The 23,031-nt window shown below is 31.6% G+C and overlaps 3 protein-coding genes across 6 annotated transcripts in view; 1 reads left to right on the top strand and 2 right to left on the bottom strand.

Annotated features, from left to right (window-relative positions):
• Positions 1-2,238, bottom strand: part of LOC143064907 (uncharacterized) — a 35,756-nt gene extending 33,518 nt beyond the window's left edge. For 2 of the 3 annotated variants that reach the window (XM_076238116.1, XM_076238132.1), the window contains exons 1-2: positions 2,099-2,238; positions 608-658 (exon numbers count right to left, since the gene is read on the bottom strand). In XM_076238116.1, the coding sequence (XP_076094231.1) occupies positions 608-654 (47 nt within the window). In that variant the 5' untranslated portion in view covers positions 655-658; positions 2,099-2,238. Of the gene's footprint in view, positions 1-607; positions 659-2,068 lie in introns of all 3 variants that reach the window. The other variant, XM_076238126.1, reaches the window with a different exon arrangement.
• Positions 2,239-5,354: 3,116 nt separating this feature from the next.
• Positions 5,355-18,357, top strand: LOC143064890 (neural cell adhesion molecule 2-like). Of its 2 annotated transcripts, XM_076238083.1 has the most exons (13): positions 5,355-5,493; positions 6,256-6,631; positions 7,887-8,012; positions 8,447-8,635; positions 10,254-10,568; positions 11,242-11,455; positions 11,740-11,825; positions 12,132-12,348; positions 12,991-13,082; positions 13,927-14,217; positions 14,681-14,820; positions 16,060-16,099; positions 16,331-18,357. In XM_076238083.1, the coding sequence occupies exons 1-13, from the start codon at positions 5,491-5,493 to the stop codon at positions 17,530-17,532; spliced, it is 3,291 nt and encodes a 1,096-aa protein (XP_076094198.1). In that variant the 5' UTR covers positions 5,355-5,490; the 3' UTR covers positions 17,533-18,357. The 2 variants fall into 2 exon arrangements, with proteins under 2 accessions (XP_076094198.1, XP_076094208.1); XM_076238093.1 differs by lacking the exons at positions 16,060-16,099; positions 16,331-18,357 and adding an exon at positions 15,417-15,772 and having other exon boundaries at positions 5,356-5,493.
• A 234-nt stretch (positions 18,358-18,591) lies between these two features.
• Positions 18,592-20,009, bottom strand: LOC143064899 (vesicular inhibitory amino acid transporter-like). The gene has a single exon (XM_076238105.1). The coding sequence runs from the start codon at positions 20,007-20,009 to the stop codon at positions 18,795-18,797; it is 1,215 nt and encodes a 404-aa protein (XP_076094220.1). The 3' UTR covers positions 18,592-18,794.
• Positions 20,010-23,031: the final 3,022 nt, after the last annotated feature.

Below are 23,031 nucleotides of genomic sequence, written 5' to 3'. Positions count from 1 at the left end.
ATGTCAGGTTAGCTTATGATGATACTTTGCATCCGTTACATGTCTGTAATCTTCTACCATTTAAAAAAAATATACTAATACATGTTCATAGTTTAAAAAATGAAGAAAAAAAACAAACACAATATTTATAAAAAAACATACGACGACTGATAAGAAAAAATAAATAAACAAACAAATAAGTAAAAGAAAATAAAAATACCCAACAATTGACAAATAATTCCGGACTAACAAACCCAAAGAAAGGAGGTTTTGAATAAAACAGTAAAGGCAAAAGAAGAAACAAATTATATAACTAAAGATATTGTGTTGTAAAAGTTATTATCTTTTTCTCAACAAAAATTGTACAAGTAATTACCGGTACAATTGTATTTGTACAAGTAATAACTTCTATGATGGCATCATACCAGTAATTACTCTTACAAACTTTTTGTACATGTAATAACCTGTACAAAATAAGAAAATACACGACATATATATGTATTTCTATATATATCCATCTAATAAGTTAATCCTTTATCAACTGTCAGATTTTCATAGTTTGTTCTTTATTGGGGCACTGTTACACCACTGTCCCAGGGTAGGGGTTAGAATACAATAATTAAATTACCTTGATATTATGGGTCGTACCCGAATGGCTACTTTGATATTATCCATATTTCTGAAAACAAAATAAAAGTTTAAGTTGTTTTAATCTCAACCACAGGCACTAGATGTTCTGTCAATAGTAATAAAATATTGGTAATGGGAAGAAAATAGTGTCCATATAATAAATGAAAAAAAGAAGGCTCCCAATGTCTCTTTTTTATATATATGGACACTATTTTCTTCCTATTGACAGAGCGCTAGTGCCTGTGTCTCAACACATTTTGACAATTGTTTTACACATTAGCATAAATATTTTTGTGTTTTCAAGCAATGTGCAGTTTAACATGAATGTAATAACAAGAGCAACACAACGGATCTGCTTACCCTTCTGGAACACCTTAGATCTGTAATAGATCACCCCCAGTTTTTGGTGGGGTTTGTGTTGCTTAGTCTTTAGTTTTCTATGCTGTGTACTATTATTTGTCTGATCATGCTGATTGTCATTTTTCTTTTTTAGCCATGGTGTTGTCAGTTAATTTTCGATCTACATGTATCCTCGTGTGATGTGTTTTCGTACTAACAATTTTTACTGCTTTAAATTATATGGTTTTCACTGTTGTTTATTCAGGTGTTTTCTCAAATTTTAAAAGCATGTTCTGTCGAATGTTTATAGGTATGTAGATTTTGTGTCATACAAGGGTTTCTTTTGATGCTTCACAGATAATAAAATTATCCAGAACCATACATAGTCCATGAGTCTACTATTAGTATTAGTATTTATTTACGCCCAGATAGTGCGACTACATCCATTTCCGTATACCCGTATACACTGAACATACACAGTAATTCTGTGTTTTGCCCTTCATTCGATCAGAGCTAGAACGATAATTCAACAAAAAGAGAAAAAGAAAGTTAAATTAAAAATATAACAACTGTGATGTAATCAATCCAAAACTTATGATAATATGTAGTAAACGTGGGTTCCACCACACTATACTACTATATCACAACTGAAATTGAACGAATATTATGAAAGCATAGTAAGCGTGGGTCACTCCACACTATACTGTACGATAAGACAATTAACGCCGTCAGTTAAAACTACGGTGAAAAGGAGTTCATTTCACACATCTATTTGGACTAGAAGATAAACATCTAATCGCGTGTGAATGGAACACTGTGTACAAAATACTGTACATATTGTGTACATACAACTGTTAATATATTCTTGATGGTGGAGGTTGATTACTACTCCAATGGAGGTTGTCCTGAAGGACGGAAGAAGATTCAGCGGTAAAGGTAAACACCTTATCGCTTTTTGGAAATCTGTCCCGGTTGACCGGATTAGTTTACATTTCCTAGAATATTGCAGTAAACTTTCCCAAATCGGGTAAATAATGTATAATTTTGAATATTGCTTTTGGAGATTTTAAAAACAAGAGTGTTTACGGTGTAAAATTTACTGATGTTGGGTTCAACTTACTATTTTCCATAAGTTACTCCATCTACTTACACTGATTGAATTTCTCTTGTAAGAAAAAGGTCTTAGGCCTAAAATATATTATTATTATTTGATAAATTTCATATTTCCCCCGGCTTTCCTTCGTTCAAACTTTGGCGAAGTTGAATCCACGGAATGTGATTGGTCAAAATTTCATATCCGGTGCGAGAGAAATCAAATCGGAGCAGAAATGTAACTAACCCGTATTTGTAATATCATTGAATGGCTCTTGTATTTTCAATGACGACATAAGAGTTTTTTTCTTTAGGTGCAACAATAAGGGAGCTACCATTCGATTTTAATGGGGGGGGGGGGGGGGGGGGGCTAGGATGAAATTTGAAACACAGAGGGCAGGACAGGAGATTTGCCTGAGGTAAAATAAGAGATTTACAACTAAAATAAAATGCAGGACTTTTTTTTTCATTCTAGCCCCCTTTATGAATATCAAATGGTAATTTCCTAAGTTAAAGTAAACCACCATGGTTGTTGGTATCGGGCGCCGAATTGGACTTTTTGTAATCAAAATCAATTTCAGTTCTGTACACAAAATTCAATTCTGTAAAAACAAAATATTTTTTGTCTTTCAAAACTATGTGATACCAGAGACATATATATGTCTCTGGTGATACACACTTGTTTTATGAAAACTTCAATTTTGAAATGACAAAATTCATTTTTGTAGACAAAATTCTTTTTGTCAAATAGGAATGCACATATAAACTTATTTGCACAAACAATGACTTTTGTTTCCTGATATGGAAATGGATACAAAATTCAATTTTGTGAAGACAAGATTCACTATTGTGAAGACAAAATTCAATTATGTTAGAAAAAATCAATTTTGTGGGGTTTTTTTTTTTTGTATAGACAAAATTGAGTCATTTAAACAGAAGTAAAAATAAACATTAAATTGAATTTTGTGACAAAATCTCAGTTTTGTATGCAAATTAGTTCACAGAATCCAAAATAAACTAATTTGCATACAAAATTGACTTCTGTCGCCCAATTTTCAAATCAGGTAACAAAAGTAAAGTCTGTGATCCAAAAATGAACTTTGTCATGACAAAAGTAACTTTTGTCCACTGAAAGATAATTTTGTATGACAACATTTAACGACGGTAGTATGCTACAAACTTTGTTTAACTGAACTCATTTTTGTTGAACAAAACCCACTTTTGTCCGTACAAAATTGAATTTCGAGTACAAAACCACAAGAGTCCCGTTCGGCGCCCAGTAGTTGGACTTTATTATTCCTTTGTCCCATGTTGACCTTGGCAACTGCCATACTCCTGACTTGGTAACTGCATTTTCCGAAGAAAATGGATGGTTAAATATGGTTTTATAGCTACTAACATTACAGCTCTTGGATTATTAAGACCGTCAAACTTTTTGCCAAAATATAGTCAACTCATCTGAGATTTGAGTCCTACATATATAATGACAGGTTTCAATGTCCAGTGCTTCTAGATCGCGAGTTATTCACCAAACTCAATGATTACAAAGACGAAAATAATATTAATTCCCTTTTATATATAGAAGTGAAGTCTACAGATTTTGTTATTGAATTTTATATTGATGATTAAATCTTACATGATTTCAGATGAAAAAGTAAAGAGAAGATTGTGATAGCAGTAGATGTTCATTTTGGTTGTCTTTCGATCTGTGCATGCCACACACTTAATATACAAATTGAAATTCTGTAAGCATATTTAAAACTAAAACATTCGACTCAAAATTTTATGAGAAAAGAAGAATTTGAGAGATGCTCTATTTCTTTATATGCTACACAAAAAAAATATTAACTTTGTGCATGCCGCCTTTGTGATAACACAAATGAACGTAAAATATCCTGTTAATATTTAAGTAAACATGACCTTGGTGTTGAAAGCCTGAAAGTGTAGAAACATGTTTTTTCTAGACGCTTATCAAATTTTGCATGAGATTGCATTTTTACTTTGATATATGGTTATGTCCCATATCAAGGTTGAAGTTGATAAACAATAGATTGAAATTTGAGCAGAAAAGAGGTTTCTGGGTGCCTGATTAAATACCAGTACTACATAAGAGATTTCAACCTCAATTGAATAAATAATTATATATGAAAAAGGAAGATCCCTATCAATTTTAAAGTCAATACACCCAACGGCACGGTCTTAGTTACTAAAATAGACTGAAATTTTTGCAGGTTATTTGAGATGCTATAACTAATACTTAACGAAGGATAGCAGCTTAACTTGAATGTATGGTCACATACAACGAGAGAGAGGAAGGTCCCTATTTTATTTTTTTTTGGATCACATCAAAGGACTGGGCCAAAGCTACTAAATATAGTCAACAGTAGTTTACCGATGTTCGAATCAGCTTTTGATTTTGCCATCTGATAAGGGTCTTTCCGTCTTCGGAATCTTTCTTGTTGTTCGGTATCTTTATAAACTATTATATATAAACTTTTACAAGTATGTTTTTTGGAAAGAAATTGATGTTATTTGCTAAGACTATATCTAATAATTGTGACATGTCAAAAGAATGGCATTGCCTAGGTTATTTTAACAAAAAAATGGAAAAAAATCAAATATTGAACAAAAGCTTAAAAAGATAATTTCAACAACAGTAGTTTGCAGATTTAAATCAATCATCGAAAGGTCTATGTTATAGAATTATAGAATAATTCAAATTTTAAAAGTATTTATCGATCTTGCCTTTTAATTTTGTATATACCTTATGTGAATCTGAAAATGTTGTTGAACTTGAAAAATGTGTAGATTTTAAAATACGATAGATATGTTCAGTGAATTCTGTCCTCCTGGTTAGAAGAACTGTAATAATTTCATGTTATAATTTATTCGCAATCATGAAAAACAAAATACTAGTATATTTATATTGCATATGAACTTTTATTTTCTCTGTGGCTATTAGTGTCATCATTTCAATCAAATCAATCAAAATTTTACTAGCATTAGTAAACGAGTGTTGGTATAAAATGTTCATGCCCCCTTTTTAAGCACAGTTATAGTTCTAGTTAATACGAAAGGGAGTACATAACACGTACACATGCTTTGGGTCGACATTACAGTCATAGTGTGATGATGTGGGCTTAGAATTATAAGTCATGTAAACAAATAGATAAGAACATTGTTTGTAGTTGATGAAAGTAAACAATACAATAAAATAAACATTTCAATATTTGTCACATTTAGTATATATTAGCTGTTAAGAAGGTAATTAGTGTATGAACAAATGATAAAATTAATATAGCATTTATCTATTTGTAATGTATTAGGAATTTTTAGGAGCAGCATATGATGGATCATTTAGTGTTTTAATGAAAAAAATCTGCATTTTTCCAATTACTTAAACGAGCTGCGATGAGCTAAAACTGTATAATTTTCACAGAAACATTAAAAATGGTAAGTTATAAATGAAAATAATGAAAAGTAATGAGTTATGATGGCGCAAACCGTAAAAATTGTAATTTTGATAATAATTAAAAGTAAAGTAATTTTTTGTTTTAAAGTTAAATAGTCGTAACATTCCAATAAGTTCAGCCTCTGGGATTAGCGAAAACTGCAGAAATTTTAAAGAAAAATTAAAAACGGTTAATTTATAATAATAATATAAATGGAAAATTTCAATAATAATAATAATAATAATAATAATAATAATAATAATAATAATAATAATAATAGCAAAACAAAACCGACTGTTCAAGAAGGGAGACAAAAATGAACCATTTTAGGTGAAACAAATACATTAAAATACATTTAAACAAATAATATATTTTTGTTTTATATATTGAAATGAATTTACTCATTGGAAATTAAGTGACATTCGTTGTACAAAAATCACAAGGCTGTAAAATATTTTTTTTTATAAAAACCGAATTCCGGAAAGTAATGGTTGAAGCACTCAAATGTAGCAAATAAGACTGTCGGACAGTTTAACTTTCGATGGTTACTAATATTTTTTTCATTTTATCTTTTTATTTGCGAAAGACTAATGTTATACTCGACTTTTTTTTAGCTATAGAAAATAAAATGCACGCAAACAGACCAAGAAAACTAACCATACGCAACCAAAACGCAAAAAAAAAACAACGGGAAAAAGCTGAGAGAAACACAGCACATTACAAATTTTGATTAATTTCTCATGATGATTTTTTTTTATTTCAGTTACAGAGGATACTTTCCATTGCAATTGTTCTATGTCTATTAAGCTTTACTTCTGACGCTGCCTCGACTAATCAGATCACTGTAGTTCCCGCGGTTCTCGGCAGCTCAGTCACTCTTCAGTGCCATATTCGAGAAGCCCAAGGTTTACTATGGGATCATGTGATGATGCATGGAAAACAAAAAATCATAGCACTGAGAGGGAATATAACACTACCAGTAACAAACAGTCTGAACAATACGAAATTTTTCATTCAAGTGAACAGCAATAGTCAATCGCTAATCATTCAGTCTTTGACGTTACAAGACGACGGAACGTACAGGTGTTATGATGTAAATGCTATACAGAAAAAGGAATCTTTCAAAGTTAATATATTAGGTAGGTCATATGAAACGCACTCTTAGATTCATTTGGATATAAAAAGGGGTAAGTGGTATATGTCAATGAGATAATACCGCTGAAATTGCTGTACAACTATTCACAAGAATTGTACTGTTTCGCTCTATAAAGTGTTCAATAATTTTTAAATAATTTTTAGATGACATGGAACGTTTTGAAAACATTTGTGACTGTGATAGCTTTCGAGACTTATATTGAGAGTGTTTTTTTTTAATATATTGAACATTGATGATTGCTTTGAAATTTGAAAAAAAATGTCTCTTTAATTTGTTATAAAATCTAGTTATTATTTTGACCAATTTATGTTAACTGTATTTTTTAATTTCTTGTGTGTTCTCTTGAAAGAATAAATCATAAAGAGCCAATCTTAATTGTGCTTTCTTCTCTTTTCGTTGTTACATTGATCCACATGAGAAAAAAACCCAAATAATTTTAAAACATTACCACATGTAAAAGAACATGTTCCAAAGTCAGGATTCTCAGGATTCTCACCAATGGATTTCTTTGTTTATATCTTAAAGTTTTGTTATCGTCAGTTAGGAAAAGATTATTGATAGATAGGATGTAGTTTCTGTTTAATTAATATAAAAAAGAACTCAACAAATGTATATTTATTTTTCTTTCGTTGAATGTCTGTTTCGTTTTAATTGTGCTTTGGTGGCCTTTATTTCCTTCTTTATTTTATCTTGTTGGCTTGTTGGTGGGAAGACTGTGCAGGACTGTAATCATATTCGTTTGACTATAACGACTTAACGGTAATCTTTTATGTAGGCTACACAATGTGTGCCAGTACCAATGTCAATTATCTTGACCACGTGCTGTTTATAAATACCAAACTCCAATGAAAATTCAAACAGAAAGTCCCTTAATTAACAAATGGCAAGATCAAAAGCTCAAACAAATCAAACGAATGGAATACAGCTGTCACATTCCTGAATTGGTACAGATATTTCATTATGTAGAAAATGATGGGTTAAACCTGGTTTTATAGCTAGCTAGCTAAAGTTCTCACTTGTATGACAGACGTGTTAGATTCCATTATATTGACAACAATGTGTAAGCAAAACAAACAGACATAATAGGGGGAAAATGTCTACTATTGTGTACAGTAGTCAACATTGTATCTTAATGACTATTAATTTATTTCCGAATATAAAAGAAAATTATGCTTGATTCCTGTCTCGGTGGCATTTAGCCTAGTTCACTTTTAACTCGATCATAATTTTAATTTCAGTTAAACCCACCCTAATAAAGCTGCATCCACTCCCTGCTGGTGGTATTGACGAAGGTAGTAACCCAAAATTAACTTGTGAGGCAGATGGCGGAAAACCACCACCAATATTTGAATGGTATATCACAGGTAAATCCGTTGAAACGAAATAGACTTGTTTTAAATCTTTACTGTTTTAGAAGTCGAAAGGCCAAGTTTACTCTTTTTAGAGGTTAAGATAAAAACATGTACCGCGCCGAATTTCAGTAGCAAATGTTCGACTTAATAAACTATTGGTTTGAAATATTGTTACATGCATTTAACCTTTTTCCGATAATGTGCAGAAACCTATTAGTTTCCCATTGCATTATTACGAGATGTGGCATGATTGCCAATACGTCTTCAATCCACCATAAACTCTAGCACAAGAACAATTGCAGGTCAGAAAAAATGATGAAGTTAATAGTTCTGATCACGCTTATTATATTATATATTTTGGTCATATTCTACAAAATAATGAATTTAATACCGACAGCGAAATAAAGGGTTGTCATCCAAGGTTTACAATACTTCGTGTGTTATAGGTCCATCTCTGAATATCACAAGTCTTGCATCTGCCAACAGTGACACCACCTACAGTAATGGTACAGGATTGAGAACAAGTCAAGTTGTACTAACAGTGGATAGGTCTATGTACAAAGCTACTGTGCTGTGTAAAACAGAGATAACATACTTCTTTGTGGTACAGAATAACGTTTCTTTGAATGTGAACTGTAAGTGCTATTATCCTTTTCTAATCAGTTTGTAGTCAATTAATCAGAATTAAACAAATAAACGTACCATTAACAGAGAAAAAAAGTATTTTAAAAACGTTAATCATATGTAATGTAAATGATTCCTTACAAATAACCCAGTTAGAAATCGACTTTAGCATCATATCACTCTACCTCATTCCTTGAAATACAACACATATATGGGCGTTTTTCAATAAAAGCGTTCCTTTCAGACCTAAAAAAAATTGAAAATCAACTAGTCTAAAATTTATTTTCAAGAGTTATTTTGAATACCTCTATTATAGACCTGTTTGTAAACAAAAAGTGCAATCTTAAATACTCTTTAAATGATATTATTTTCATAATTTGTGTACTGTTTCGTAGGGGACTTTTGTCCCCTACGAAACTGCTTCTAAACACACATATTTTTGCAATTTTAAATGTTTCCTATAGACATTCCAGTTTGTTTACTTTATATACTAGAAAAATCTCATTTTTTTCTGAATTGGAGAACCATTTTTTATCGATAAAGATTAGACAGTACTTCACATATGAAGGTACAACTCATGTTACGTAGTTGACATTTTGATGCGTTTCCTAGTTGACAAAACCGTTTCGTAGTGGACAAAAAGTTTCGTAGTTGACATCAACCCTATTCTATGTTAATAAAAACATAATAAAACTTATATGAAACTAACCTTTGTTATTTGCTTTGCACGAATATAATTGAAAAAAGAGTAAAAAAAGACTGTATGGTAGTGGTAGTGTCCACTACGAAACGTTTTTCTCCCAAACTTGTTTCGTAGGGGACCGTTTCGTAGGGGACGTATTCACATGTTTTATTTTTTTCTCACAACCCCAATATTGCAATAGTAACAAGACTGACTGTATTCATCAAAGCGTTATTAAGCTGTACACTGATATTTTTTTCATAATTTTAAAACCAGTTACTGAAGGAGATTTGACCCGTTTCGTAGTGGACATTTACAAAAATACGGCATCACTCTGGTTCATTTGATGTGCTCAATTTTTCTTACCAACAGTTTAATTGCCGTTATAAAAACATCACTTCTTTTGTAAGACCCTAATGTTTATATCTCTTGCAAACAAAAAATTACATTGATTTTATAGAACTGTTTATAAGCAAGTTTTAATGACTTCGTTTCGTAGTGGACATTGTGTCCACTACGAAACGAAGTTCTAAAATAAAAAATCCTATGTTAAAAGCTGTTTATTAAAATATGTTAGCTCTAAACATACTTTTGAATTATTAAAGAACTTATATTAAGTAAAATTAATATTTATTTCTACATTTTTTTACGATATTTGAGAGTATGAATGTTGAACAGGCGGTCTAGGGATATGCCATTTTGGTTGTTTTGGACCATTCAGGAATCAATATCTTATCAATCCCTCTAAAAAATAAACTGTTTCTTTGCTTAAAAATGTAATATATAATTCAATGTACTGACTGCACAAAAAATTACTTGCAAAGATTTTTTTTTAAAGTGGTTGGGACAAGAAAGTACGTTTTTATTGAAAAACGCCCATATATATATATTTGTACGAACATAAAAGTTATGATAAAGTTTGTTTATGTTTATGTTTTACAAATAAGTATTCCCTGGAGTGCCGATATTCAGAGGCTTCAACGGTATTTTCGATGATGGACAGACACAAACAATTACATGTGAGAGTACAGGAAGTCGTCCAGCAGCCAACATCACGTGGTACATGGATGGCAGAAAACAAAATAACCCTAATACACATACATATCAGAATCCAGATGGAACCTTTTTTGTCACAAGCTCAATATCAAAACGTTTTGACAAATCCATGGATGGTGTCAACCTGACTTGCAAAGCGATGAATGTTGTACTGCAAAGACAACACCGACTTCCAGTTGAAACTACTGTCATTCTGAGAGCAGCATGTAAGTTCTCTAAAAGAAAAATGCCAAAATATACAAACTTTTTTATTATCAAAAAGCAGAACTATCATAATAACGCACACACAGAACTGTGGTAGTTTTGAGAATAGCCTGTAAATTGACAAGCAGAATTACACACAAACATAACTATTGTAGCTTTGAGGGTAAAGCATGTAAATTGACTAGCAGGATAACGCCGATATACAAACTTCTTGATGTCTAGGATATTGTGGTTGCTTGATTGCTCATCGCTAGTTATATTGACTTATTCCTAACATAATTCATATTCTGTAATATGTGCGTTTGATACCTTAATAATTTCCCGTTTTAACTTCTACTACTACTACTTTCAAAATTAGTTATGAAAACAAAGTAACTGTAATATTATAATGGCGTTTTTCTAGATAACTTCTCCTGTTACAGGATGCACCGAATCGTATTCTATTCTTGATATTTAGATGTTAGTTCTCACGTCACCATTTTACCAGCCAAATTTAGAGATATCGTGCTAGTATTGATTAAAGGCAAAGGACCTCCATTGCCTACTACTTGCTCTTATCAACCCTATGATCGATTCACAATCGTCATTCCAATAAATTAATTTGCATTCCGCATTTGGTATTTTCATCTCTCTCATTTTTATTATTAAGTTCCAGAAAAATATTTTGTTTTACAGATATGCCGGTTATACACGCATCTAATGGAACGTTAGATGTATATGAACACAATCAAGCAATACTTCAGTGTTACATTGATGCAAGGCCGATGTCTTCGGAAAACCAGGTATTTTGGTTGAAGAATGGACAGATGGTTGTGAAAGATCAGAGAATTAACACAAATTATTCAATAAAAAATGGACAGTTTGATCTGCATATTCGTGAAGTAAAAAGGTGATTAATTAAGTTATAGCTCATTTTAATATTATAAGATAGTAAAGATAGTAATATACTTTGGGGGTTATCAACGCAAAACAAATTTCCTTGTTATATCTATTGTGCATGTGGGGAATTGGGGAGGGGGTGGGGTTGTATGGAGTGCTATTGAATATTTCTATGATAAATGTGGTGCACAAAATACTGTTGGCAATCCATTGAAAACTGAAAACAAATGTTGTTTGGCATTTGAAAAAGATTTCCAAGTCATTCTAATTTTTAGACATTGTTTTTCATTATAGAGATGATATTGGACAATATCAATGTCAAGCATCCAATCGACTGGGAATAGCAAGGAGTAGTCCTCCATTACATCTAAATGTGTTTTGTAAGTATGACAAGTACAGTAATTAAGATTCTGTATTCAATTATTTTGAGATAACCTTTTTTAACTTTGCTGGAGTAAAAGATGGAATATCTTAACAGATTTCTTAGTTTTATTATTTGAGGAAAAATTAAATCCGTTTCTTTCGACATGGTAGTTATTTGTAAAAATAAAATAATATCTTTATTTAAAGTATGATGATCAAATTCTATTTGAAACAATTAACAAATTTCAAATCATATTAAGGAACGTTAATTCACAACTCTGTTCAGCACTTCAGTTAAATATGTCATACCTGTTACGTTTTAGATCGGCCGGTGTGCATGACATCATCAATTGAAAAGTTGGCTGCATCTATTGGTCAAACGGTGACATTGACATGTCGAGTTAGCGCTAATCCAGCGACAAACGTGACTATAATATGGCGGTATAAAACAAGGAATACGATAATCAAAGACCAACAGCCGTCATATACAGACCCGTATGTCGCCAAAACAGCAACTAATTCAATACAGATTAAACTGCAGTAAGTCTACAGGCATCGCTATTGTTGAAACCAAATTTATAAGAGTTGACTTTTTTGTGGACTAAGAGATTACTGGTGGCAAAATTTAATGATACTTTTTATATGGTTCACCATTTTTTTGTATTCATTACGATAAAGTTAAATCGAAACATTTGGTTCTTATAATAAAAAAAGCATTATGTATCGGTCAGACATAATTTAAAAGTAAAATACAAAAATACTGACTTCCGAGGATAGTACAAAACGGAAAGTCCGTAATCAAATGGCAAAATCAAATGCTCAAACACATCATATGAAAGAATAACAACTGGCATATATTCCTGACTTGGTACAGGGATTTTCTCATGCAGAAAATGGTGGCTTAAACATAGTTTATAGCTAGCTAAACCTCTCACTTGAATGACGGTGGCATAAAACTTCCATTATATTGACAATAATGTGTAAACAAAACTAACAGACATAATAGGCATAAATGTCAAAATGAGGGTGCAATAGTCAACATTGTGTTATAATCTTAATCACTATAAAAACAAACAAATATGTCAACAAAGGAAAAAAACAGGTTTTTACTCTGCCATGAATACTACAAACTATAACATTATGCTTCTAAGTTCTAGCATCTGAAGTATCTTCATTTTGTAGAGGCAATATTGACTACACCGACATAGAATGTATAGCAAAGAACGACGTTGGTTCCATGATACAGCCGTGTTTGTACATGATAGTTAAACCAGGTTTGCAGTTTGCATTTTTTTGTCTTTTTCTTTATTCAAATTGGTCAAACTCCATAAAAACATTAAAACATATCTAAGTTCTATCTTTCCTTTATACACGTTTGATTTGTTTTAGGTTTTGTATATTTTAGGTTTTAACTTCACATGTAATTAATACTTTCGATCAGTCAAATTAAAGTGTTTAAACAGTAACATACATACTCGCACTGTAAACAAAATAAAATATTTATTTTGTGAAAAATGTTATAGAACAACAAAATTATTATATTTAAATTTATTGTAGACGCCCTGTTATAGTTGTCTTTTTGACACTGTTTCTACATCTTTTTTCTTTTATCAATATTGTATTTATATTGTGTTATAGTTCCAACTTATTCGTTCAATGTATATGTTTTAATTGTTTTGTTTAAATGTCTTTTTGATTGAGTTAAGCCATTCAAATTGATATTTTATAGTGTGTCTTTTTATGTTGTAATGTTAAACTGTCTATCTGTAAAGGTTGGCACCTGTTTAAATGTGTAAACCCACTGCATTTTATGCAACTGTCCTAAGTCAGGAGCTAGTTTGTTATTTTATGGCTGACGTTTGTAGGTGTGATTCATAAGTGTTTCTTGTTTCTCAATTTTTATAGAAATAAAAACGTTGGTTTTCCTGTTAAATTGTTTTACACTATTTATTTTGGGACTCTTTATAGTTGCGATTGGGTGTGATCCACAGTTCTGTGTTTAAAGTCAATTTTTGAACAATAATTGTTTACTTTTACAAAGTGTGACTTGGATGAGAGAGTTGTCTCAATGGCACTCATACCACATCTTCTAAGTTATATTAAATGTATAATTACCAGGTCCACCTGATATTCCAAAGAGCTGCAATATAACCTTGGAGGGAAAAGATGAACTGGATATCAAATGTATGCCAGGATTCAGTGGTGGGGGAGACCAGTACTTTATTCTACAGAGAATTCAGGGACTAACTTTCATCAGTGTGAAAAATAACAATCTTGAGCCAACTTTTAACGTCAGCGACTTGGTTCCGGGACAAAATTACACATACCGTGTCTGTGCCGCCTCTGTTACATATACAGGCACAGTTAGTTGTTCATATTCTTTGTCCATCCAAACACCAAATGGCAACAGTAAGTAAAGCAACAGCATCGTATGTCATACTATTATAAATAAATTCAAAAGTAGTATACCGCTATTTAAAAGTCATTATTCGATTGATAAACACATCCGGGTTACAAATAAAACCGAGGGAAACATATAAATGTTATTCATTCACAATTACTGCAAAGGGAGGTGGCTTAAAATAAGTTTGTGACGTCCTAATTTTTTAATAAGGATTTTCATTCATTTTCATTTTATATCAATTTTTGGTTTTCATCAATCTTTGACTCAAACTTTAAATATGACGAGGAAATTCTAATTCTCAAGGCATAATTAAATCTTCTGCTGTTTTCAAGGCCAAAATGCATGTTAAATCCATTCACGATGGCGTCACGAAAACTATGCATTCATCTTTATAGCCTTGTTTGTATTCTCATTGAGTCAAGGGTATACATCTGTTTGTTAAATCTGTAAAATAATAAACTATTTCAGGTGAGATAATGAATGAAACAGTTGCAGCATCAAGTCCACAAGACAACACTCTGTATATTGTTGGTGGAACTCTTGGATTCCTCTTTCTTCTTTTGCTTACTGCGATCATCGTTTTGTGTATAGTAAAAAGGCGCCAACAGGTTGGTAAAGATTCTGAATCACCAAGAAACGCAGACTACACTGTGGAACCAGTTGAAGCACAACATAATACAATTGCATGTGTTGAATTACCAACAGCCCAAGGCATCACCTCAGTAGTTGACTGCATGGTTGGGAACAATCTTTACAGTAGCTCGCATGTTATTCCTCCTCAAATTGATAACAAAAGTTCAAACAGTGATGTTGAACCTAAATTTGTTCACTTTAATTATAATATAACACTGCATGGGTATGATCCTAGTAAAACTATTAAACGTGCTAAGAAGCTAAAACGAAAGCAAAGGAAAGAATATGTCGCTTAAGAATACATCTTCTATGGTATTTTACTTTGTAAAATTCGGTGGTTTTGGTTTACTGGTATAATATGCGTGAACGCACCTATTTTTTCTTTGTTATTGGTCTTTATATATATATCTTGGTAAAAGCTGATCGTATATCAATGTAATTTAAATTATAAAAAAACGAGTAATTTGTTTTTATTAGATGAACTTATTTTATTATTCACTACTAGTAATGAAATTAACTGTTTAATTTGTTATCAAATTCAAATATTCATTAAGAAATTTGTTGCTTGTAGATATCAAGAGCTCATTTGAGTAATAGTGCAGATGTGGTCATCAGATCAAAGAATAAAACTGAAATATTTCAGAAAGACAATGTTAAAAGTGACAATATAGAAATAGAAAAGCAACTTAACAATATCAATATAAAGTGAATCTCTGCATGGCATGTTATCATTACATTCGAATGGAACATCTATGCACTTTGTGATTTATATTGCACTCTAAATATGTTTCACCGTGCACGATTCGACTACAATGTGAACTTTTGTTTTTGACATCATCTTATTGTATTGAAATTGAATATGTAGTTTGAAAATAACATAATAATTATTATATTACAGTTACATTTGATTTATCTAAATGAAATTATGTTTTTTCCCTTTTTCTTCAACTTGATATATAGTTATAGGCTTATTTGAATGAAGAAATAATGCAATGAACATGTAAGAATTATTTGATTGTAAGAATACTTTATAGAATGTACATTTTTAAGATAAAATATCGACAAATATGAATATTATGTTGTCTCATTGGTACTCATACCACATCTTCTTATATCTATATAATAGGTTTTTTTCAATAAAGAATTATTTTATATCGATTGTTAATTCGATAATATATTTTCATATTTATTACTCTAATACCATGTGATTTTAGTCGACTGGTGAGCAGAATGTCCGAGGAAGTCATACTGATGGTAAGCATTTTATTTTCATTTTTCAAAGAGTTGAAAGAGAGTTGTAACTGTGTTTTTACAACAGTTTATGAACTGAACGGTTATGATTTAGTTGTATCATTCAACTTTTGTCTCGCTTTTATTCAATTTCTTGCGCGTTAATATTTCTCAACAATGTATGAGTGTAATTATTCTATATTTATCTTGCTTTCTTCTGACATAAATTGACAAATTTTCGTTGCTTTTATTCAGTTTCCAGACGGCCAAGAGATAACAGCCATTTCCATTTAGCGCACGAAACAGACGAGAAGCATGAAAATATTTTGCCGGCAAAACTTGAGGATGAACACTCACATAAACATGAAGAGTCACATCATAGCCATAGCCACAAAGCAGACAACTATAACGAGACAGATCACTTTGATGGACAAGTTACTGCATTACATTCATTAACCTTGAAATCTATGGCTACAACAAATCACGATAAACCGGTCAAAAGTAAAGACCATGGGTATATGAATACCAACTATCATAGGGGTGATGAAATAGATCTTGAAGATATATATGCGGTATCGACAAAACATAAAAGTTATGCAGAGCAGGATCAGTGTAATAATGCGTTCAAACATGAACAAATTACATGCTTAGATGACAGCATCCGGTCTAAAAGCATGCTGACCTTGTCAAGTGCTAGCAGTAGGAATGATATATGTTACAGTGAGAGTGACATAACAAAGGCATTAGACAGATCGGGGAATCATGATTTATCTACGGTTACTAAGTCACTTCGTAGATCGTCCTCTCTTTGTAGACTCGATTCAGAATCGGAAAACAGAAAAGAAGAAAAAGACCAGATATCCAACCGGTTGCTTTACTATGACAAAGATAAACGTCTTAGCGGTACCGATGCCTATGTCTTTCTTTTCCCAAGGACTACTGAGCAATCGAAATCAGAAATATTGTCCGATGAGCCGTTCGTCCGTACTCGCCGTTCAACTTACAAGATAGATACGGATGAAAATGGAGAAGATAAAAATTTGAATCGTAGACGTAGCTACAGTAGGGCAATACTTGATGACGAACGAGATTCTAAAAATGTTGGACAAACGGAAGATGAAGTTTTGGCACAATCAGGATTGGAATGGGAAGAAGTAAGCAGCGATATCAGTACAAACGAAGGTTATAATAATCCTATATATGATGAGATCAAAGAATACCAAAATAAATCAGAAAGGTTGACAGAAAATGAAACCGATCATCAAAATAAGTTCTTCAAACCATCATCTGGGGACACTCGAAATACATTTGTCTCAAAGGCGGATTTTAATTTTGAAAAAAACAACATCAACAACAACTACAATCCCAAAGACGAAAAACTCTTAAAGAATAAACAACTAAATGGAATAATTGATAATGACGAAAGTGCCTCTCAGGATGTGGTGGCTTATTTTTGATCATATTGCAGCTCTTTATAATCACATTTGATCTCCTTAAAGGCATAATAGAAATATACAATGACACGATGTTTATATGGTATAAAATATCCACCATTAGTTTCATAAAAGTATATCTCATTTATATTCAACTTTCATCCAGTCAATGATAAATAAAATCCAAGGTTATATATCGCCTAAAAGAAATTGAAAAGGACTAATGGAGAACCATCTAATTTCCAGTACACACGATAATCTAATTCAGTTATGTGTCTCGATGTACATTTGACAGACTTACTTTGTGACATAAGATTACGGTGGCATAATATATGTTTAACTTTTTTTTTTTTATATATTTCACTGTTAACTTGTTTTTACATTGTAAGTCCAGATATTATTTTTAGAATTTAAGCCATCTGCAATCGCAAAACTTAGATTTATATAAAAAAATGTAACTTGGTTTTAGGTTTAGATAATGATAATTGTTTAAATGATTATGTAATAGCAGAAGTCCATTTCTATGTATTCTATAGGAATAGACTCTGGGTAGTAAAAATAGCACCTCTAAAAGATGCCACAAATAACGAATCTCCTTCAGTCAATAAAAATTTGTAATATTCCAAAAGAATGAAAATATTTTATAAAAATTGGTATGATTAGATGGAAACACTCTTCATTTAATAGTGTAAAATTAAGTAGGAAGAAATAAAAGTACAAAAACGCATTATGAATAATTTTAGATTGTATATGAAAATGTATGGCGACCATTCGACCCGAAGAAGGTATTCAAATGTTATTTGTAATTTTTGCTGTCAAGAAATTACTAATTCTTACGGGCGACAACAAATGGCTTTTGCACAAAAAGCATTGTGTATAAAATCGTTCATGTTTTTCGAAATGCATGCCTATCAAAATGTTATTATTTTACAAATGATTTAGCATCCACATATACAACAGCACACTCGCTTTTAACGTCTACTTACATAAGTATAAGTATACATTCCATCTATATCGTTTGTATTTCCTATCTTGATTTTTAACAAATAAAATGAATATAAAACATATACAATGACCAAATCCTCAAAACAGTTTTGTTTTATTCAATGAAATTCACACATGAGCATCGACGATGTAATAGTATTGAAAGACTGATCAACATGTTCATGTCAGGAAAATAGAAAATCAATTGGATGCAAATTGTAAGCGATATAAAAAATAATGAGTTGAAATAGATTATTTTTTTTATATTTGAACAATCAAACAGATTCCACTTTCTATCCTTGCTATCCACTATGATAAGGAATTCTCGGAGTATGTGGATCTGGTGGTAGTCCACTGTAAGATCTTATCAATGCACTTCCGGAATAATAAATACCAATGCCTAGACATAACAGACCTAGTATTATGATAATTACATCAAACAGTTTTGCATACCAAGACATAGTTTTACCTTTAAGATAGAGATGAAAATAACATGGCCATATTAGAGATAACATTGTTCCAGTAAAACTTCCAATCAGTCCCATTAAAAGAGAGAAATGAGGTATAAATATTGCCATTAACATTGTAGAGAGGACTAGCAACAGACGAAGGATAACGGCCCATACTTTTAAACTCTTCTCGTTGTCTATACACACGGGAAACAATGTCTTTGGTCGTCCTTTGAAGAAAGATTCCGCGATTAATTCTACACTAGCAAAATATGGTAATGGATACGATAGTAAAGCTTTAAGTATAAAAAATAAATTGACGGTAATTCTGAAAATTCGTGGCAAGTTATTGGTAATAAATTCTTTGGTATTGTTTCCGAACGTTAGAAATCCGATGTAGGCAAATAAAGCTTTGAAAACGGCGGCAGCAAAATGTGTCCAATGCATCATACAATTGAATTTCTGCCTGTCAATCAAATTTCCTTCTAAAGTGGGTACAAATATTTGTGATGTGTAACTGAAAACAACAACACCGAGAGATATTGGAAAGGTCCAAATATTTATGCTGACTTGAACTTCGGACCATTTCCAATCGTTGATTCTTGAGAAACAATATACCAATATTATTGCATTGATAACTAAATGTGCTACGGTGCACCAAAAGCTAAACCAAGACACGCTTTTTAATGTCTGAAGGAATGCACATGGTAACAGAAACGCGGCACTGATCATTATCCAGGATGAAAGGTCGAGTGGGCTTCCAGTTTCACGGAAGCAACCTAAAATAAGGTCTCCGCATAAAAGAATGTAAAGAATGCATGTCATTAATAATTCTATCATCTGCGCAATATTTACTATTCTACCACCGAAACGTGGTCCAAACACTGAGTTAGCAATATCCACATATGAGCAATGCACACGAATTTTCTGTCCATACCGGTCTTCTTCATACAAGCATTCCACTAAAATTTTCCCAGTATGACAACATATATAAGCTACAACTATGATTGCGAGTAATGTCCAGTAGCCACCCTGAAGTACAGCATACGGAAAGCTTACCACAAACATACCCTAAAAATAGATATAGCAATATTTGCATCATTGATTATGGTAAAGTAATGTTTAAAAAGTCAAATAACAAAAAATACCGAATTCCAAGAAAAATTCACATCGGAAAGTCTCATCAAATAGTAAAATCAAAATCCCAAACACACCGAACTAATGGAAAACATCCGTCATATTCCTTATTTGGTACAGGCATTTCCTTGTGTAGAAAATGAGGATTAAACCTGAATTTGTAGCTAGATAAACCTCTAACTTGTATGACAGTCGCATATAATTTTCTATTATACTCTAGATAAATATTCTAACTCATAAATGATTTTGATAAAATTCGATAACTTATTCTTATTTCAAAGCAATGATCAGAAATAAACCAAGCATCTTGTTTATTACAATATTGCTAATGAACGCAAGAAATATGAGTTTAACACTTTTAAAAATACACAAGTTGAACATGCAAGTTGATTATGTTGGTTTGTTTTTTTTTTTGTGGTTAGTTGTCTCATTGGAAAACATACCTCATCTCAATTCTACTGAAAGGTATTTGACAGAATAAAGTGGTATTTCGCATCAAGATTTTTTATTGTAATGTTATTTACCAGGCTTGCTTGTACATTATATAATAGTCATTCAAATCAACAGGTGTTTATTATTGAAGGCTCTATGATTCCCTCCATAATTCCCTCTAGATGTCTATCGGTTATTAGTGTTGATGGTTTGCTGTCTAATTGATGTAAAACCTTTTATTCATATTTAATATTTCATAGCAACTTATCCTTGTGTATACCCATTAGTAAAGCGTTAAAATCTGTCAGTTCTTTTATGCGCTTCTTTTACGATAAAAGCACTACATTTTACATTTACGTCCTTCACCTTGAGACACAATTAGAATTGACGTTATTTGTGAGAACTTAGTCCTAACTTTTAGTGTAGAAATGACAATGACATTGATGGTACCAAAAGTACCGCATCAGATGCGCACTTCGACAATCAATGCTTCTTCAGTGTAGCGCAAAGCCAAATTATTTAAAAATCAAAATATCAGTTCAAACGTTTAAAAGCCAATAAAATCAAAGAGGACTAAAAATAAACCCCAAACCGGACAAAGAAATATATAACTATACACGATGGAGATACATTCCTTTATTCAAAACTAATATTGTAAAAGTAGGCGTTACTGATTGAAAGTTTTAAAGATGAAACAAACGTAACTAAGTTTATGTGGCCGACATTAAGACACAAGGGCTGCTACATTAACGAATATCAAAGTTGATGGTTTTTAAAGAGGATATTTTTTTTTTAATAACTTGCAGAAAATAATATCAGTACCTTGTCAGAATATGACAGTTGCTATCCATTCGTTTGATGTGTTTGAGCTTTATATATTTCCTCGGTATTTCGGTATTTTTGTTGATTGACTTTTTCCTAGACAGACATATGAAAATAACTTTAAAAAATAAAAAGGCACATAATGAACAGACTGAGAATGTCTGGTAGAAATACTCCTGAAAGCTAGTTTCTTTTCTTTTCTTTTCTTAAAACACTTAGCTATTTTAGTGTGAAAACATATTGTCATGGATGACTTTAGAAGCTCTAAGTACACTAACGCATTACCATTTCACTCCTCAATAGTGAGATGTTTGGGATTTTAAATTGTGGATATTGTTTGCTATCTTTACACTTTTTATCGTATGTCCATTAGTTTTCGACAATTTCTAACACTATACATCAATAAATAATAATGTCTGGGTAGAATCAAAACAGACTTCTAAATGAGGAATAGATGCGAATATACAAGAAGAAGGTTAAAAATCATATCAACAACTTCTCAAAAATAATGATATTCTTAACATTTTTACACTAATGACGAGAACTAAAAGTGAAAACTACTCCCAACAGAGTTTTGCGCTTAATGTATAGCACCGCGCCTAGGAGTATATCATATGTGTTCGATGTATAAATACAACCATTGATTCACTTCTAAAGATCTTAGGTCGTTTTTAATGCACTTCTTTGATAAAGTTGGTACACTGCCTTAATATATAAATAAGGATATAAGTATGAATGAAAATGAGGCAACTATCCACAAAATTCCAAATTCCAAAGATATAAACAGCAACATAATACCGTAAAGTTTTCACTAACAAGCAAAACCAATACCGTCAAGTTAACTGTAAATAATCCCCTTGTGACACAATGTAAATCAATCAAATATAATAGGTAATACGGGGATATAGAAATAAAGACAAAAGTAAAATTTTCGAAAACTTAAATAAATATATCCATCAAATAATTTACTTTGAAATTAAACATATAATGTATACTCGATGACACTTACCAACGAGGAAATTCATATTACCCTTTAAATTTAAAAAAAAACATTTATAAAAGAAAGATACTAGACTAATAACTAAATGTTCAACCAAGTCATGTACCCCGGGGTCATGTATAGCTGAATTAATAGTTTGAATTTGTCTGTTTTGTCAACTTTTGGATTGACTTCTAGTCATGACCGGGATATAACTGAGGTGACTGTGAAACAATAGCACTCAAAAAGACTAAAAACAAATATCTTGAACACAGTAAAAAGAATTTTAAAAATGCAACAGTAGTATATCAATGTTAAAGAGTTTATACAAACTAAAACCGAGGGAGACTCATTAACTATAAGAAGAAAACAAAGGAAAGACATGAACACTGAAGTGCAACAAAACAAAAGTCAACATACATAGAAACAAACTATTTGATAAAAAAAACTGCCATATTCCTGACTTGGTTCAGGATATTTTAAGAAAAATTGTGGGTTGAACCTGGTTTTATGGCTAATACACTGTCATACCATTTAAAACCCCGAAAATCAAAACCTGCATAAGAAGAACTATTTAGCAGTAAACAAATACAACAAATCAGGTCAGGCAAACATGTTCTACGTGTAGTAAAAAATTATAGGTACCTGTATTGCATTTGTAATATTCCAACCAGCTTGCCATTCGGAAATTTTATAACGCTTGCTCTCGTCTTCAAACTT

This window comes from Mytilus galloprovincialis, chromosome 1, assembly GCF_965363235.1.
Source record: "Mytilus galloprovincialis chromosome 1, xbMytGall1.hap1.1, whole genome shotgun sequence".
Taxonomy (NCBI): Eukaryota; Metazoa; Mollusca; class Bivalvia; order Mytilida; family Mytilidae; genus Mytilus; species Mytilus galloprovincialis.
Note: the sequence above shows the minus strand (reverse complement) of the source record. Positions and strands in the feature narration are given on the sequence as shown.